The 20,073-nt window shown below is 40.2% G+C and overlaps 1 protein-coding gene across 4 annotated transcripts in view; it reads left to right on the top strand.

The window, feature by feature from the left end:
- SLX4IP (SLX4 interacting protein) overlaps positions 1–15,644 on the top strand; it is a 70,314-nt gene extending 54,670 nt beyond the window's left edge. For all 4 annotated transcript variants that reach the window (XM_053974686.1, XM_053974685.1, XM_053974687.1 and 1 more), the window contains 2 exons: positions 12,248–12,357; positions 13,857–15,644. In XM_053974686.1, the coding sequence (XP_053830661.1) occupies positions 12,248–12,357; positions 13,857–14,691 (945 nt within the window). In that variant the 3' untranslated portion in view covers positions 14,692–15,644. The remainder of the gene's footprint in view (positions 1–12,247; positions 12,358–13,856) is intronic.
- Positions 15,645–20,073: the final 4,429 nt, after the last annotated feature.

Genomic DNA, 20,073 nt, shown 5'->3' with positions numbered 1-20,073 from the left:
GATTTAAGGATCTTTTTTTCTTTTATATTTTGTCCTTGTAACATTTTGTTTTCCAAAATTATAATGTAGCTGTTTGTAATGTCCCCAGGTTTCTTGTACGTTTTTTTAGCACTTGTTCTGCACAGCAACTCAAGCGGATCAGTGCTGGCCCTGCTGGGGAACAAAATCCCCAAACATTTATGGAGGAAAAGGCACTGGTGTGTTGTTAAATACCATAAGCAATTCTCCTAAAATATTTCATCCTGAAGGCTTCATCTGGGTCAAAGGCTTCTGAATTTTATCCTGCAGTTAAGTGCTGATTGTCTCAGGAGTGCTCACATGGGCCCAGGTGCCACTCTGTGGCTCACACTGAGGGTCACAATTACACCCTGAGGTCTGGATGGATTTTAGGAGTTGATCTCACATGTAATAAAGTGTATTTGACCCTTGAAAAAACATATTTTCTTTCACTCACTCAACTCCTTTTTTTTTTTTCCCATTACCAGGCACGGTATTCATATATGTAATGCTGAATGCAGATTTTCTTGTTTCCATTCCTAGCTTGGTACATACCCTTAAGTGTCAAAGAATCAAGCCAATGATTTTTGCACTCTCAGAAAGAAACCTATCTCCCTGCTCTAGAAGTACTTTGCTCTTTGGAGAATTATTACTTTTTCAGTATTGTCTTGAAAACTACTTAATGCTTGAAGTAGAAAATTTTATCTCTGCATTTTGACTGAGAAATAATTGTGGGGCTTTTTCTTGCTTAAGTAACTCTTACGAGAGATCCAATTCCCTCATTTGGTATTTTTCATCTTTCCATAAAATAAGAGCTGAGAAGTTTTCTTTAGCTTTTCTTGTGATCTTGTGTGGGAAGAAGGTGGCAAATTTAAAAATTCAGTGTTAGGGAATTTAGCTTTACTATTTCAAAATTGGATCTTGATCTGTGGAAACTCCTTGTTGTTTAAAAGGCAAGTTTAAATGCTTTTATATTTAAAAAGAAAACATATCTTAGTGAGCTGATAACCTAATCAACAATCAAGTCTTGGGAGTTTGCTTTGTGCACAGCCCTGGCTGGGATGGTCAGTGTAGTGTGTTGGGAGGAGGGAATGAGAAAAAGTTAGCCCTGAGCATCTTCCCAGATTTTAAGAACTTAGCAAGATGGGAGCAGACCCTCAGCTAATGTTTTGGAGCATCTGTTTAATTCTTACCACTCTCACTTAAAGGGTCCACTCCAGACTGTTTTGTTGTTCCAGGATTCCTAATGCGTGTTAGGATCACATTTGTCACATACTCCAGCTGAGTACTTCACCAAACTGGGAGAGTGTTTGATTGCCACTGAAAGTTTTTCAAGTTTTTGGCACTCCAAAAGAAAGGCAAAGAATCTGTGCTTCGTGTGTGTCTGCTTTTCTCCATGCAGTTGAGCCCTGAGTAGGCTGGAACTCTAAACTCTGCCCTACAAAAGACCACCCAGAAGACCTTTCTGTTGATACACTCTGCAGATTCTGTCATGGGCTGAAAATGAGGCTGTGTTTTGTTTTCTTCTGTATGTTGTTTGGGTTTGAATAATGCCACAGTGTTGGATACAAGTTCTTTTAAACCTTTCATGAACTCACACCCTTGGATTTGAGGGCCTGTTTGTGTTTTACAAAAGCAGTTAACCATACATTAATGGAGACTTTGTCACTTTCCTGTGTTACTGTGATTGTGATTGACCTAGTCAAGACTTAGTGATTATGCATTTTTTTAAACTGTAGTTACACTGATTTATGGCCTGGGTCAAGCTTTCATTCCTGAGCTCTGTCAAGAAAAATCAGGTTCAGTGTTCCCCTTTCCCATTACTTGGAACCAGTTTTATCTCAGCCTGGTGCAGGTTTCCTTCACTGACCCCAGCTCTCATCCTTCACCTGTCTTCAGCCCTTCATTCTTTGCCTTTTCACTGCTTTTTAGGCAGTTCTGTGTTTCTCTGAAATAGGCTGTGCTTAAACCACAAGTTTCAAGGGATATAGCATCTATGAAATGAAATTTTAATGTCCTTCACCTTAGGAAAGATTATAATTAGGTTGCTTTTGAGATATTCACAAGCACAAACATCAGCATCAGTGGGAGAACCAATTTTAATCCTTCTGTAATGCCTCATGTAAGACTAAGGTTAGGGTGGATTAGACACTCTGTCAAATTAGCTTTAAGGATAAACTAATAAAATATTTTAGAGCACCTCTAAGGAGCAGTGATAAAATAAACCAGGAAAATCTATCAATATGTAATTTTTAGGATGTATTTATAAATGGGTGTGTGTGGTTATGTTTAAAACTCAGGTTACAGGCAGTAATAAGCATTTTGGAAGAAGGGAAATCTCTAGTAAAGAAACAATATAGCAAGTTATTGAAATTACACAAGCAAATTAAAAGTCTTAAGGAAGATATGCAAGAATAGGCTGAGTGATTAATACTAAGTTTAACATAAAACCATTGTTTCCTGTTTTACCAAACTATGTTTGTAATCTTGAATAGTTTTATCTTGAAAAAGAAGACAGTTTTGGGAACATGGCAAAAGAGGAAACCCAAGGAAATATATAAGAGCTCTGGAGAGATTAGTCATCTTTGTCAGTGACGACATTTTCTTGATTATTATTATGTAGAGAGTTAAAATGGAAAATTGGAAATGGGTTATCTGGGGAAGCAGTGGAAATGGGTGGAAGGCTTATGAGCATTTGAAAATGTGCAAACAATGGAGTATTCATTGATAACTACATTGGCTTTATACCAGAATCTATGGAGGAAGCATTTCTAGGGAAAGCATGAAGGAGGTTAAGCTAAAGATGATATTAAAGTGGAAATTTGAAATTACTCTTTGAGTAAAATCAGAAAAGAAAGTGAGGAGTAGGAGATTCTATCTTGATTAAAAAGATCTCAGGTTTTCCACTGAACTTTGTTAAGTTACAGAGAACATTAGACAAAAGTAGGATTCTGTTCCAGCAGAATATTGTTCTTTAAAAACCAAACCAACCAAAACAAACCCTTCACGATACACACAGAGAAAAAAGTGCTAAAGATGTGCCCAGTGCTTTTTTAAATCCCCAGTAGGGAAATAAACTACTTCATCTTCTTCATACATGTCTGATTTATAAGTTGTGTCATTGTAATACTTTTCAGGAGCATTAGAGAATTCTCATTCTTAAAACTCTTAAGAGTCTTAGTGACAGGGTCTGCTTGGGTTTTGATTATGCTGGGAAGAGACTTCTGGTTCTTTCATACAAACATGAAACGTAGCTGTAATTAACAGATATGTCCCACTGGAGTGTATACTGCTGGAATAGTGTGTCTATTGGAATGTAGAATGAAAACTTCAGAAAGCAGCAATTTGTAAAGATTAGTACAGGACTTTATGTGGAATTTAGTTGTCGTAAATGCTTTAAAGACTTATTGTTAAGTGATATCAGATTGGGTAGGGGAAGAAGGAAATGCTATGAAATAGAATTGCACAATTCACACCGTAAGTACAAATATATATCTCTCTATATACATATACATATATATATATGTGTGTGTGTGTGTATAAAATATTACAGTGAAGCTGCTGTGCTGGTGGCTACTACTGAAAAGGTCACTCCACATCCCCTCTACATCCAGCCACATATTCCTTTCCTTTCCTTTCTGGGTACAATGGACCAAGTGATTCTTCAGCTGAGAATGAATTAGTTCATTGACTTGATCTAGGAGAAAATTATTTATTTGTGAAGTTTCTCTGGTTTTCATTGGAGGATTAGTTTTCCATCATGTCAGTTCACTGAACCAACTCATCCTGTACCCACACATTTGCCAACTGTGATGCAAAAAAATATTGCAGGAGCACGCAGCCAGGATTTGGATGAATGGAGCCGAAGCAACCTTTAGGTAGCAGCTGAGAGTTACCTGGGCTTGAAAGTAACATCCACTACATTTTAATGTTACATTTCTTGTAATATTTGTCTTGTTGCTAGCTTTTTTATATCACTGTCCTTTTTGAATTTTATAAAATCTAGTTTTCTGGGATTTTAGATAATGTGCTGAATTCTTTTCAGTCATTATAGGAAACAGGAAAAAAACATTAAGACGTAGTTGGTAAATATGACCAGGGTTCACTACTTCTTTCAAAAAGGTAGAGAGGGGAAACTGCAGACTAATGAACTTTGTCCAAATACCACATTAGTGGAACAGGCAGAGAATTGCTTGGGTGAGTTTTCGCTTTTGACTCTTCAAACTTCTGTCACTTTTTTTTACTTATCCTTCATGTTTTGTACTCCTCCTGCCTTCTCTTCCTTGGGCATTCCTATCTTCAGTGTTTGTCAGTGCTGGGGTCATTCAGTGATCCCTCTGAAAACAAGGGGTGTTTTTGGTTTGAATTTTTGTTGTTTGCATGCTTCACTTTCAGCCAGATCCCTTCAGTGTTGATCCTTGGCAGGACCACGTGTTGGGTAAGAGTGAGACTTCCCTTTCATTGTTGGTGAAGCTTTCAATTAGCTTCAGTCATTAGGCTGCTGTCTCTGAGAAACTGCATCTCAGAGGAACGATCCTGAAGTCTTTGACTTGGTCATAAAAAGAAAATTACAGCAGTATTCCCTTTTGTCCTGACTGTCTGCCTCTTCTCCTTGGAGATCCCTACTCCCGCAGCAGCGTTTGCCAGAAGGGCTGCATGCCTGCATCTCGTCTTTCTGGGTATCACAGTCTTGTGGATTCGTGCACACCAAGCTTCCCTGGATGGGAGCAGCTGGGGCGTATGTGTGCTCCCTTCTGCCAGCTCTGAGTGGGGCAGGAACCTCCTGCAGAAGGGGAGGGAGGAGACCTGAGAGCAGTGATGCTGGGAATTGCCTCAGTGAGATTTGTCTGAACTTGTTGCAGTTTCTTCTCTTAGCTTACAAACGGATTTATTTTCTGCATGGCAAACGTTTCACAGCTGTCTGCTGCATTAACTATCCAGAGAAGTGGGCAAATGATGAAATGAAAACTGACACAATTATTTCAATTAGTCAAGACCAGAGAAGGCTTTGGAGAATTTCAGAGAAACCTCCCAGAGCTGCCTCTCTAGGCACTAGGGCTGTAAATGAAAATCATCTGTTGATAAATGCACGGTATTTTTACTGAAAAGAGCAATTGCCGTGTTCATGCAAACTGCTGAGTGAATTAACTGTGTGATGGCTGGAAAAAGGCCAAGATATTGCTGCAAGGAATTCATTGGAAAACCTTTGTTCTGTAGCTTAATTTATCTGAAAAGCAGACAGAATATTAGAGTTTGTATGGAATGAAATAAAAAGTAATATTTATTGCCTTAAAGCTAACAAGTGGAATACGCCCTCAATAAAAGTGTACCTCATTATGCAAAATCAGGTGAAGCAGAGCAGAAATATAGATGGTCCTGTTGCTGCAGTATAAATGATTAAGGTACTAAAATGATTTCCATATGAAGCAATCCTCAAAAAGTAAGCACAAATTGAGTAATCTTTTACTCATTTTGGTAGTTGCTTTTTATATGAGTGCTCCAGTTGATTTAAATCTAACTACTTAGCAGCGTTCATAAGATCCCATTTGTCAAAGCCTTGTGGTTATTTAAGATATTATCATCTGTCATCATCCTTTCACCTCCCTCATTTTCCTCTCCCCTCTCACTGTTGCTGTCACAGCTTATACTGGTGGTTCATGTGGATTTGACCTGATTATCTGCTCTTTCCTCTCTGCAGGCTTGGAGAGGATGGGCACCTCTGGCAGTGGGGCGGGGGGAAGGCTGGCAGGGATCACTTTAAAGCTGCAGGGAGCTAAAGATTTTATTTAGCTGTGGTGCATCTGCAAGATTTTGATGGCTCTATGATTTGAAAAGGTTTAACTTACTTAAGGTTTTGATAATAATTCTTGATATTCCTGTTGGGCAAGGAATATTTGACAGGATTTTAAAAAATTGTTTTAGGAGCAATCTGTTCTTCAGTCTACAGAAGAAATCTCTTAGAACTACTAGGATGTTCATAACTTGACTGAACAGGAAACTGAAATATATGATGGTAAAGTTCATGGCAGGATTTTCGAACAATATTTAATGATTTGAAATTATTTGGAGGAACAGATCCCCAGTGTGGGCTCAGAAGTCTTGGGGGTTTTCAGGGTGGTGGTACTGGTGTTGGTTTTGGAAACAAAGTTAAGACATTAAATTGTTGAACAGTAATTATTTCCTGAGCTGTGCAGTTCTTGTTTTACATATTTTGGGTTTTTATAACTGGTGAGGTCAAGAGTATTAGTTATTCTTTACAACGTCTTCTCCAGGTGTTACTGCATATTGTGATTGCATAAAAGAACAAAAGAGCATAAAGTTGATGTGTTTTTTTCCCAGATTTTTTTTCCTGTAAGTATCAAAGTGTTGGGCGTCTGAATCACACTGTATACATCATGTGCTCCAAGGAGTATTCTCTTATGTCATATAACCTATGCTATGTCTGGAAAGGCAAGTGGAAAGTTTGCTTTAGTGTTGCTGGTGGGTGATGCTGAGGGACATCTGCACTTGCTGACCCCATACCCAGTGAGGTTTGGTGGGCACATAGAGAATCCTTATGCCAGGCTGTGAAAAGCTGTAGTACAGGATTACAGGAGGGCCTGTCTCAGATATTCTCTCTTGATTTGTAAGCTGGAGAAAGGGGATGAGCATAAATACAAAATATAAAATTGCTATTCCCTTATTTATAAAAATCTCTTTCAAGTATGAAATGTGTGTGTTGCATGCATATCCTCTTTCATAATTACTGGAGTCAGGAACCTAAAAATTGATGGAAATGGCTGGCTGAAGATGCATGCTTATAAGACATTGGTTTCCTTTAAGGTAGAAATTTACTGTTAATATGCTTTAGATTTTTCTTTAGTGTCATTGAGAGACATTATTTTGGTTGAAAAGCTGTTGTCTATTCCTCCATTTCTTATCAGTGGACACTTTCTCTGAAGATAGAATCTGAGTCTTGTAGCATCAGTATATAAAATCAGAATGATTAATAGCTCAATTACTTAACATTAATTTTAGCAGTTCTTGCCTTCAAGCAAATGCACACAGCCTGTGTCACGTGCTGCTCAGTATGTAAATAAATCAGTTGTTTCGGGAGCACTTCTGTGCCTTTAGAAAGTATGATGGGGTATTTTCTCTCTGTGTTACACATAGGTCTGATTCATAAAAAGGCTCCCCTGCAGCTTGTTGAGTTTTAGGAAAAAATCACATTTCATTTGTTCTCTGCTATTTACAGCAGGATTCTTCTCTCTTCTTTAATGGGTGCTCAAATGCAAATCTAGAGAGCTCTGAATTTCTTACACTCGGAAGAGTCTGGGATTCCTCCTATATGTGAAATACAGTTAAAATCTAAACCAAATACTTCAAAAGGAAGAAGGCATTTTCCTCATAGAAGTCATATGCCTTAAGCTAATCTGGTGATGCCTGGGGGACCTTTGGAATGTTTGTGATTGCCAAGACTTATGTATTGAGTGAGAAACTTGGGTTTGCACCTTGTGTTTTGAGAAAGTGGAATGTGTATCACAGGGGCTTGTAACAGATTGGGCCAATGCTTGGACTAACTAGTACAGAACATAGAGTCTCCTGACGAGCAGAACTGAAAATCCATGGTGTCACATGAAAGGAATTTTGGTGGTAGATAATGAAGACTATACTGATCCAGGAGTTTGATTTTGCCTTTGTGCTAGGTCATGGGAGGGTTGAACAGTTCTGCTCCTCGTAGACAGATGCAGTTTGCTCTGATTGTTACATTCTTTTCAAGCATGAAACTGGAGTATTTTTGAAAACCACCAGCATTCCTTAAAAATACTTATTTCAAAGGCAACACTAGAATTCCAGTGTAATGTGGAATGGTCCTTAATGGTTTTTACTGGAATTGACTGACTTTTAGAGCAGGACAGTCAACTTTAAAATGTAGAGCAATATTCCACAGCTCTAATCAAGGAACTCTGTTTCAGGTTGCAAATAATATCCATTTCTGTACTTGGAGAACTTCTGCAAGTGTTTTATGATGTGGTTGGAGTTCATAAGTAGAACTGCCGGGACTGATGCATTACTATATTGGAAATGCAAAGAAATTTGCATCTTGAAACTGTGGGAAGCTTTTCCATCATGTGGGCTGGGAGAGGGCAAGAGATGAGACCCAGAGTCCTGGGTCTCAGACCCAGACCCAGGGTCTCTGTCACTTGTTTATCAGTTAGATTGTAATGTCTGATTCATCCTTCCCTCAGAAGCCTCCTCACTTGCTTTAAGGAGCCCTTTTTGTTTATCAGATTGGAAGGAGTCCTTTCTGACCTCTGATCTGCCCGTCATCTGTCAGGACACCTCTGAAACCTAAAGGTTATCTTTTGTTGGTTGAGCTCATGATGCAGCTTAGAATGACACTAAGAGAAATCATCCAATTGCAAGCTTACATAAAGCTCCCCTAAATAAGTGTTTCTGTCTTATCACTAATTTTATTGTGTGTGCCCAGGATAATACTTTAGTTCATAGCTTTGCCTTTATTATTATATTTATAGTCCCCTGCCATTTTCCACCATGATATAAAAATTGATTTCTTGAACCCGCTGATGTATTCTATTAAGTATTTTTGATGAGCCACATTGATAAATGCATCTTAAAAACTGTGTTTTTTATTATGGGGTTGGGAACCAGACATGAAATTTAATTATCTCTTAGTCTTACTTTATTGGTACATAAGCTTGTGGCACTGAGAAGAGTGAGAGACAACTAGCAAGCATGATACCAGAGAGGCAGGAAAGGGGGGCAGCAGTGTTCACTTGGAAAATTTTCTTTCAACCCAGTATTAGACAGGAAAAAAAGAAAGAAGAGAGTATTGGTATGAGTATATTGTCATGCTGGAAAGGCCAAAACTTTCACTCTGCTTCAGGGTAATGAGTTCCTTTTCAGGATAAGGGTTCCTCACAAGTGCCCATCCATGGATAGTTCTTTAATAGATACTTAATACCGTGCTGCTGAGTTCAGCTGTCCTGGAGAGAGCTGGAGACAGCAGTGAATGCTACTTTTACAGTTCTGAGGGTTTCTTTTTCAGCTTGAGTGTGTTGTAAGTGGAGTAAGATAGCCAAAAAAAAAAAAAAAAAAAAAAAATCTTCAATTTGATAAACCTTACAGGAAGTATATTCTGTGCCTACCAGTGTGCCTGATGTTTCTCTTTAGGTTTTGATAGAGATTTTTCTTCCCCCAGACATCTCTTTGGAGAAGTATTAAGGATCTTGAAATCAGGTTTGGGGAGGCCAGTGTCATGAGCAGGTAGGCAGGTAAAACTTTGTAAGCTCCACTTTTACAGGCCCTTCTCTGCAGTTTGAGTGACAAAGAGGACTGAGCTTACCCTGGGATTTTAAGAGCACATATTTCTAATGAAACTTGGCAGTTCAAGGGCTAGAGAAGCATTTTAATCTTTTGTGCCCACCCAGTCTCTATACAAATGTAAATATGTCTGTCTTTAACAATTTGCCAAGAAATGTGGTTTTAATTTGTTAGCAGCAATCACACTCCCTGCAGCTCTTTCAGAGTCGAGTTGCAAGTCTGGCGGTGCTTTGACGTTTTTCTCTGTCATGGTGTCATTGTTTATATGATGTCTGCTTCTGCTGTCCTCCCTTTTATGCCTGGAATATTTTTCTTTAATTATTTCACTGTCTAAAAGGAATCTGGGATTACTAGACAGGATGAGAGCAGATTAGCTTTTTTTCTTTCTTTATCAAGTCCAGAAGTTCCCATAGGAAATAAATAGTATTCAAAAACAGACAGTGTGTTTTATTTTTTTTTAATTAACTAAAATTATTAAGTCTAATAAAGAAAATAAAGGAAGTATCACCAATAATGGCTTTGTGTCTTAGTAGTATATGGAGTGCCCACTGTTGTTATTTATGACTCCCTCTGCCTTCTATTGTGGACTTATTCCAGCCTTAGGGAGTTTACATCACTACTAATAGCAAAAGGCTCTCTGGTTCCCACAGAGTCTTTCAGAGCCTGACTCATATGCCTTGTGTTAATTGTTCAGCTCTCAAAATACAGCACTTACAGGGTGTGGTTCCGAGGGGAAAATCTACTGTACATAGAGGGCATGTTCAGAAGTGTTTCACATATAAATCATTTTGATTTTTACTTTTTTTGATGCCTTAACCCTTTCTGTCACTGCTTTGTGTGGTAAGTTACTTGAAAGCAAAACAGAAGGTCGATGACAGCGCAGTGAGGGAATGTGTTAGCCCTGCAACTTGGGGCCATTAGCTCCAGCCTGACTCAACTCACAAGTGCTGTGATTTTGTCATCCGTGCCTCTCTGCAGGGTCTGCTCCTCACAGCCTGGCAGGACCATCCCAGTCCTGCAGGGTCCAGAGTCACATGCAAGTCAGAGCTGGGGATTATGCCTTATCTGCAGTAGGGAGTACGTGGGGGCAGGAGCTATCCCCAGTCCTTCCCTGGATTTTGTGCCAAGGGCTCCTTTCCATGCATTACTTACCACAGTGACAAGAGTTGCCTTAGTGGGCTGCTGATCCTGGCCTGCTTGGCGTGCTGGGGGCTGAAGAAGATTTAACAGAACTAACCTAACCCGTTTCCACCCTGCAGGAACTCAGATGGACTCTGACTCTCTGGCCAAGTACAAGTGCTCTCCAGCTGCTTTGATGCAGGATGATTGTGCAAGACCCTTCAGCCTCCAAATTGTGTGGCTGTTACTGGAAATCAGAATAGTTTCTACAGACTTTGCAGTCTCTGCCTTCTCTTAAGATTAGCATAATGCTCGAGTATCTTAGTAGTATTTCTGTCTTTAATAGCTTACAAAGTATGAAAATATATTTAGTCAAATTAGGGGAATCTACCTCCAGCAAGAATAGAAGCAGCAATTAATCCCTCAGATTAAACTAGTTAAGCTTGATTTCTGAGGCTGGGAATCACATTGCATGTATGCTCTATGTGTTTTCTGCCTGCTGTAAACACACTTGTTGCACCACAAGTGGACAGAACTTGGTGCATGGCTCAGTGTGCACATTTGTGTAACTTGTCTCTGAAAGGAAGGCTCAGAACAGCTGTAGCTTTTCTAAGTGGCAAATTGGCTTTACTTCTTTGCCTGACTACCCTTCTTCTGCTTGCAAAATAGGAAGCTGTTTTCATTGGCTATTTCTTCTGGAAAGAGCATGGAGGTCCCCCATGACCTCTCCTCTAAAACAGAAATAAAAATGGGCAGGGCTTACTCTCCCCTAAGTGACAGGCTCCCGAGGGGTGTTCCAGGCAGGGGTCATGTACAGGTTGTGGTCTTGTGCCTCTGCTGGCTGTCTCTGTGTCCCTCAGTTCTTCCACACCACCTGGTTCTAGTGCCTTACCAAGGAATGGGCTAGACCAGCACTCCCTGCTTTTGGGGAGCCCTGTCAGAGGCTGCATCATGGAGGCTGAGGGAGAAAAGTGCTCTCAAAGACAAGGATGTGCACAAAGCCTCTTCTCCTCTTGACTTCACCACTTCTTTTTCCTCTCCTCCGTAGCCTCAGAGATAATACTTTTTTTGGAGTGTGCAGTAACTAATGGTGAAATCATCAAACACCCCTTCTCTGACTAAGATTGTTTCATTGTGAAAGGAAGTGCTCACAGCCTGAAGAAAAAGAGCATTTTCCTTCCCTCCCACTCGCCCCAACCTCATATTATATAAAAGGATGGTGCTGCTGTTAGCTGAGACCAGAAAGAATTCCCCTGTTGTTCTGTAGTAGCCAACCACTACAAGTTGCGAGCGTTTAAATGTTAGAATTAAAAGTTTTAACCCTTGCCTTGTTCAATGAGCAAATAACACTGTGTATGTTTTTTTGTAAGTATGGAAAATTATGGGAATTCCTCTGAGAATAAGTGTATAGACCACTGCGCCAGTCAGTCTCTTCAGGAAAAAAGACTGACAAGCACGCTCCTGTCTACAAGAGAGATTGCTGGTATTTGTCACAGTTTGAGCCACAAAGATGTCAAATATTTGCCAACAGTTTCCTCAGATGGTTTGGAAAGCTACATCCTTTACATTGCAGTCTTGTTTGCTTGTGGTGTATTTTAGCATACAAAATATGTTGCTTGGGAGTCAGGGGGACGGAACTGACTAGACTCCCAAATATTAAAAGATTAAAAATAATTGTTTCTTTTAGACTGCTCAGATCAAAATAATAAAGAACAGCTGTAAATCTTAGTATTAGAAATGGAGCTTTCTGTTGAATAATCATAGCTTGATGTGTCATGCTTTAAACCTGTACTTTCTTTTGGAGCAGAAAGAAGAACTTTCCAATGGGACATCTGAATATTTTACTGAATCTGCTGAGAACAAGAAGCTTAAGATTAATCTGAGTGAAGAAATAAAGCAAGACACCCTGAGAAAAATGTATACCGCTATTCTTTCTAAGCCTTTGAATTTATAATTGGTAAAATTTGGTTTGGTAGAATCTAGCTCATGAAATAAAATTTTAAATAATATAAAATTTTAAATAATATAAACTACTTTACAAAAGATTGTTTTAAATTACTGAAAGATTACTACTGTAGTGTGGATAAGCACATAAAATGATTGTTGTTGTTTTTTACAGCATGGAGAAAGCTATTACAACCCACATAGATATCACACGTAGCATTAGGCAGAGTCAAAACAGGCTGTTTTTCCTTGAATGAAGCTCTGAGCCAAAATAAATCGTGATGCTTGAATCAGGTGTAAAACACTTCACAAATATTTTTTTGTTGTTCATTTTGAGACTCTGGATCAATAGTCAAAGTTAAAGAGTATCCCTGGTGGAGTGGATGGGGAGGATGAGCTGATCAGCTGAACTTGTCACTGCTCCATGTGGTACCAGGACTCCATCCCAACTTGTGTAAGATGCCATCAGCCCCAAATCACCTGTGAAATCAGGGATTTGCTGTGAACCCTGGCAACTTTTCTTTTTACCACTGTTGTCTCATCTGTGTTGTCTTTAGCAATGAGATTAGCTTTGGAGGTATGCAGCTCTCCCTGTTTGGGATGAGCCCTCTTTGAGAGGAGTTAGATGTGCTGTCCTGGGAACTGCTTGGCAGCAGTGGGGCAGCAAAAAGTGGTATCAGCTTGGGGCCATCTCTAGCAATGTGTTTAGACTCAAAATGCAGCTTCAGGACTTGGGCATAAAGTTCATCTTATGGGCTCTGTGAAATCCAGATCCATAGGTAACACACTGCTGAGGAGTGTTTGTGTACTGACACTCCATCAGGTCCCTTGTGATCCCATTTTCCTGTATAATTCCTTTCAGAATATCATCTACTTGCATTACCTAAGTCCTTGCCAGATGAATGGACTTGATACTAGATGAGTAGTGGTTAACTTTAAAGCAATGCTTTGAAATGTCCTGGGAAAAATTCCAGAGGAACATTCTAAAATAGAGATTAGGAGCTCTCACACAGAGGCACACTCACTGCTTCTCCCCACCTGCCCCCTCTGTCCTGTAGCTATGCATTATACATGTGGATATATGGGAACGGTTTGCAATCATTTAGGCACTTAGGAAATGCTATTTTATCTAGCCAGTTCAAAAAGGAATTCAATATACTTCTGCTCTGTTGACCTTTAACATCTGTAATGAATCCAGTTCTGCCTCTTGGAAAAGAGTGTGAACTCACTCCTTCATGGCTTAGCCATTAATAAATAGGGTTCTCCCATAGCACAGTGGAAAATCAGATGGATAACGCTTGATACTATCCACACTAGACAAACATTGCTGCTTGTCAGGATGATACACAGGGATTTTTTCCATGCTCAGAAAGAGGGTGGCCCAAGTGGTGTTTCAGAGTTGGAAAAACAGTAAATGGGATCAGTAAAGGTTCTTTTTTAATTTAAAAAACAAAATTCCTTTTTTATTGCAGTGTGAAGAGGACAAAACCAAGGAGAAGTAGTGCAAGCAAACCTCAAATCAGCAAGGACTCCAAGAAAGTGTGTCTTGGCTGGGCAGACTCACAGACAGAGAACAGAAAGAGTGACTGTGAGACTTCTCTCAGTGCTCAGTCTGCTGTGAAACGTAGGAGCCCCAGCCTGCTGAAGGACTGCACAAACACAGCTGAAAGCAGCTTGGGGCTTCCTGTGTTAGAGCAGAGAAATTATGTTAATCAGAGACAGCCAGAAGATGTTCGCAGCCAGCAAAAACCTCACTCTCTAGAGTGGTCAGAGGCGAGTCTTCTAAGTGAGGGCCCTCCTTGCAGCTCTGAGTCAGCTCTGCCAGCTCCAAAGCAAAGTCAGAGAGTGACCAAAACACAGGCTCAGCTCGAGACCTGTGGTTCAGAGGAAAAGTTGAAGCATTTCACAAAAGTGTCCTCTGAAGGGACTTCTTTAACTTCTATCAATACAGAAATGAGTGTGTGTGATGATAATTGTTTGGGTCCATTCCTGGAGGAGAAGACACCTCTTAATTTCAGGTTGTTTTCAAAGCAAGACATGACAAAGACTGTGGTTGACCAGAAGTCATTGACTTTGAGAAAAAAACCCTCCTGGTCTCTTTTTGTGGGCATCAGTGGAGTGCAGACAAGCCAAAATGAGCCAAGCACAGCCCCTGAAGAGCTGCCTGCAGTGCCAACATCATGTCTAGAACTGCACCCTGTGTCTTCAAAGAAGATTTCCCAAAAAAGAAAAAAAGAAGTGGAAAATGGTCTTGGGAAGTTAAAACTGCGAAGGCTTAAGAAGTCAAAATCTGAAATACTGCCTTGATAGCATGGGTGGTCAGCCAAGGTTGTGCCTAAGCAAAGAGCAGGAAGCAATTCAAAATGATGGAAAACAATAAAATACAAAATGAAAATTAGAGAACACATTAAGAAAATATAGTTAACTAAGGATCTTAGTCATTTGGCACTGTAATAAAGGTAATCCTTTTAAGTCTTTAGGAATTAGTCACGATTATGGCACAAGTCAGCATCATATTTATAGAAAGAAAAATCTCTTATAAAGTAATATTTGCTAAGCAAAATTTTAGATTTATTCATATTCAGTGCTATTAAAAAGTCATATCAGCTGCTAACAGCAAAAGTTAAACCCCCTGTTAGCAGCTGCAGTTATTTGATATCTTGCTTGTTTCTGAGCATGTAGTTTGTTTCAGTAAAAAATTAACCCTTTCTCTGTATTAGAAAGTTTGTGGTTTACTCACATGATCTTTACAGCAATAAAGCAAATTAAGTTTATTTCAAATAACTCTTTAACCAGGATTAATAGCTAATGATTTGAGGCCCACTTTTTCAGAGAAGTTTAAAAATAACTAGTTTCTGCTTGTGTAGTTTTGATATGAACATTTAATTCTAGCACATCTTGTGGATACAAATCATGCATTCAGTCTTGTGGAACAATGAAGGTTTCTTCTATATATTTAGATTTATATATTTATACCTGGGTGTGCAAACATCGTTCTTGGGTGAAGTTCACATATAAGCATGCATACACATCTTCATGGATACATGTTTCAAAATCAGGCCTTGCTTGTGTGCAAGGGCAACACGCTGGTTTTCATGTGGAAGTAATACCAGAGTTAAATCTTATTTTAAGATAAATTTTAATTTCACTGTTCTTGTTCATACTGCTTCTTAAATTTAAATGCTAATGAGCTAAGGAAATGTGCCTTTTTTATTTCATGCTTATCTTTTTTAAATGTGTAGAATAAATGTATAAGCTGTTTTCTTTCATCATTCTTAAGCTCAGTGTGACCAGAGCCCCTGAGCCAGCAGTGCCCTGGCATCCAGTAGGGCCAGCCATGTCCTTGGCATGCAGCAGGCCCAGGAGGGGACTGTCCCACTCTGCTCTGGCCTCGAGGGCTGGGGACAGTTGTGGGCACTAGAATGTAAAAATAGATATAAAGGTGTTTGAGAACATCCAAAGGAGTGCACAAGGGTGGTGAAGGCCTTGAGGGGAAGCCGTGTGAGGAGCAGCACTGGGTCTGTTCAGCCTGGAGAGGAGGAGACTGAGGGGAGACCTCTTTGCAGCTACAGCTTCCTGGTGAGGGGAACAGGAGGGGCAGGCACTGATCTCTTCTGTGTGGTGACAGTGACAGGAACTGAGGGAATGGCCTGAAGTTGTGTCAGGGCAGGTTTAGGTTGGATTTCAGGAAGAGGTTTTCTACCCACAACGTGGTTGGGCACTGAGTAGGCTCCCCAGAGGAGTAGTCACTGCACCAAGCCTAGTGGAGCTCAAGAAGCATTTTATAACAATGCTCCCATGCACAGGTGAGATTGTTGGGGTGTCCTTTGCAGGGCCAGGAGCTGGATTTCGATGATCCTTGTGAATCCCTTCCAGCTTAGCATTATTCTGTGCTCTATGATTTTGTGTAAAGTAATTTAGAAAAATCTCAGTGGCATTTACTTATGACTGTGATCTCCTCATTGATGTTAAGGAGATGATTCACATCCAGGAGCATTAGACTTGGTGGTGTAACCCAGGTCCTGATGAGAGTTAGCAGCTCTGCAGCTGACAGCAAGACACTGCTGATTGTACAGCTTCCTCCTGCTGGAGGTGATTTCTGCTCTTGCTGCAAATGAAGAAGATTCTGCATGTGTCTGGAGGACATGTTCTCTTTTTTCTCTTAGCTCTTTGGGTGATGTTTCTCAGTGCTTTGCAGTCAGGTTGCAAATTCTTACCCAGGTCCAGGCTCTGCTAAAAGGTCTTTCCCAGTACCAGCAAAACCAAGGCTGCAAAGAACCTGGTTTGGAGGAAGAGCCTGAGGTATGTTCCCTGTTGTCTTTTTTATGCACTGGAAATACTGGGCCAGGAAGGGAGTCAAAAGCACCTTTTCTGATGGACTTGAAAGAGGTATAGGGATATAAGTATTTATCAGAAAAATTCGAGTAGTTAGAATAATTTGATAGTTTATATTAAAGTCTTAGCATACATAATTCAAGTATCAGAAACCAGAGGGCAACCACATATAGTTTTTATCATCCCATACTGTTACTATGTGTGTATATATATATGTATGTATGTATGTATGTATTAACCTTATAATTACAATTTTGTTTTAATCTTGACTGAATAACATACCTGCCTGCACCCTTTCAAATGAGGGTCATACATTTAGAGGGGGCTTAGGTAGGTTAAACCATTGTCTGTGTAGCTAAGAACACTTGGTTTTTCCTTTAGGATATTTTGTTATGTTAGTTAAAATGCTGGTTTTATCTCTTTTCTGATGCCTGGGAACATCCCTTTTTCAAAGTGGTCATGCAACAGTGAGAGATGTAAGGTGACTGAGGATGTTAGAGGCTGGAGAGTCAGAACAAAGACAGCTGAGCATTCTCACAAGTCCACAGTGGCATCATTCTTTTTGTCCTTACTGTCTTGGTAAGTTCTAGGCTCTTGGGAGCTGTGTATTTTTGAGCTTCGTTACTATCAAAAGCTGTGTCTTGGATCCTCTCAGAAATGCAGCTATTTAGGGAAAAGGCTTTGAATTCAGGGTAATTTCTGGAGTTTAGAAGGTGTTGCTGCTCAAAACTGCTGCTTTCTTTTGTCTGTGCAGCAGGACTTTTATACCAGCTTCTCTTTTGCAAACCTGGTGGTGCAGGAACACCAGGCTTGTGTCCATGTCTCTCTCATCTCTCTGCTTCAAGCCCAGGGTTATTTTCTCAGACTTCGCTTTTTTCTTTATCACCCATCCACCTGCACCCAGAGGATTGGCACAGGTGTGGTCTGACATGCTCTAGGACCACAAACCTGATTTCCTAAATGAGGTTTAGGGAGAAAAAAGGGAACTGGAAACTGAGCTGGAGTAAAATTAGTTTGCAAGTCTTGGCTTTCTATTACCAAATTGTTTCTGAGCAGCACTAGCATACCTTTCTGTAAAAGTAATGAATATTTAATATCTGTTCTCTTTTGAAATTGCCATTGAAGCACAGAAACAATATCTTTGGTTCATTTTTTATCCTAAACCAGACAGCTTTGGTGGATTATTATGTTTAGTGAATCATCTGGTTCATTTGGTCTATGCTTTTGCTGATAATGAAACAGTTGTTTCCTAGTGAAACACTTTCTAATGTGTGCAGATGATCTTTTCCATTATCCTTTACATCAAAGCAGTTAAAAATATTTGTTTAGTGGACTTTTTTGGTTAAACATCTATCAAAAGCTAGACCAGCCTTCTATATAATCATTTATAAAGAGGAAGCAGCTCATGTGAAATCTCTCTTGCCCAGTGTTGGTTGGTAGGAAGGTTTTTAGTATCCCAAGATCTTGTGGGTACTAAGCTTTGTGCTGGTTCTGGTGTTACCTGCCAGGTAAGCACCCAGACCTTCCCTCCTACAGAAGATTTTGACCAAGTGAAGTGTTAAGTAGCTTCTGAAGGTGTTTCTTTGGTCAGTGTGACCTTCCTTCCCTCTCCCTGCTCAGCATGTGGATTGCACTGGATCATGTAATTGGCATTTGCATCATCATCTCATTGTCTATTGACTTGAAAATGGTTTCTTCCTAAAGAAAAAAAAAATCAGGGAAATATTTTTCTGTTTGCAGTTGGAATAAGAAAGATGTGAAGTATAGACTTGCCCAGATTGCATGGTATGAGTAGTTATCTCCTTGGCTTTATCAGTATCCAGGGAAAGGTTCTTTATTCAAACAGGCTACAGCAAACAGAGGCAATAACTCTAGGCCTTTTTGCCAGCAGTGGGAAGTGTGGGTTGGCCTCAGAAATTAGCTTTAATAAAAGGCACTTCTTTGCTTTGTGCTTTTTTTCTCCTTTAATAAACATAAACTTGCTGGCAGTAACCCAGGTGAAGGAGAAGATGTGGGCTGCGGGAATGGCTGCGCATTGAGCCTTTCATCAGAGGATTGTCAAAGCGCTCAGCAGCTGAACCTGGAGGGAGCTGGAAGTGCTTATTCTGACAGCTGGGGCAGCACTGAGGGAAGAGCTGTTTCCAAGGTAATGCAAACTGGTTAAGGAATAGCAAATTCTTTCATCAACTCACACAAGTCCTTTTGTCCACCTGTTTCACCCAGATAATTAAAGTCGAGCCTGGTAGTGCATGACCTCGTCCTTTACAGTGGCAATTAGGTGACATTTTTAGGTAGGGACTTTTTGTTTGTTTGGTGTTGCCTCATGCTGAGAAATCCTAATAGTTTTGGAAGTGATGGAGTGTCACAAGGTATTTCAGCTGTAACCTGGAATTTGTTCGGGAAATTAGCCACAACTGTCCTACCTTCTTTACTATCCACTTAAATTATTCCAGAGCTGGGAATCTGTTCCTTTGAGAGCTGACAGTGCACTTTTTGTAAAGGACAATTTCAGTGATTTGCTCCCATTCTGTCCAAGTTAAATCTTTTCGTACAGCAGCAGGAATTGGTACTCTAGCTCCATAACTTCCTTACTTTCTGGCATAATAATTATCTTTTTTATTTATGCATCAGATCTTTAAAGAAACCTATCTTGAGCTCTAATTCTAGAGCTGGGCATACCCCTTTTTAATATTAATATGATCTCACGGTGCTAGAATTAAAGGAATAGAGATTTATTTCTCCACCCTGTAGGGAAACTGGTTGAAACAATTTGCACATCACAGAAGGCACTCGCTGGCAGATCTCGGCTGGGACTCCAGTCTGACGCCGTCTGATCCCACATGGCCCTGCTGCTGCCTGGTGCCAGGAAAGCACTGCTGAACCATCCAGAACCTGCACCCCTCTCCTCCTCCTCTGCCCCAGAAACTGCAGTTCATCCTTGCACAGCTTTTTCACTGGGTTTTCCCTCTATTGGGATAAATTACTGACCTTGGCAAGCAAGCTCAGTGTGCACTGGCAAACAGTAGCTACGATGGCCATTGCTGTCAATGCTGAAAGAAGAGGAAGCCAAAAAACTCTTAAATAAACTCAAATATTCTTGCTTCTGTTAGAAGAGGACGGGGAGGTTATGCAATCACTTCCATCTTCTGGGGAGGAAAAGGCTGAATTTGGTACTTCCCTTGTCAGAACTTCTCATCTTGGCAGGCACTCCTAAAAACTGTGAAGGCTCTGCCTTGTGACTCTGCAGATGGCAGAGCAGCACTCTGGACCTGGGATAGCTGGGAGGCAGGGCTGGATCCAGCCTGAGGGCTGGCAGATAAGGAGCAGAAGCCTGCAGTCTTCAAGGAGCAGCAG

This window comes from Vidua macroura, chromosome 3 (assembly GCF_024509145.1).
Source record: "Vidua macroura isolate BioBank_ID:100142 chromosome 3, ASM2450914v1, whole genome shotgun sequence".
Classification (NCBI taxonomy): domain Eukaryota; kingdom Metazoa; phylum Chordata; class Aves; order Passeriformes; family Viduidae; genus Vidua; species Vidua macroura.
Note: the sequence above shows the minus strand (reverse complement) of the source record. Positions and strands in the feature narration are given on the sequence as shown.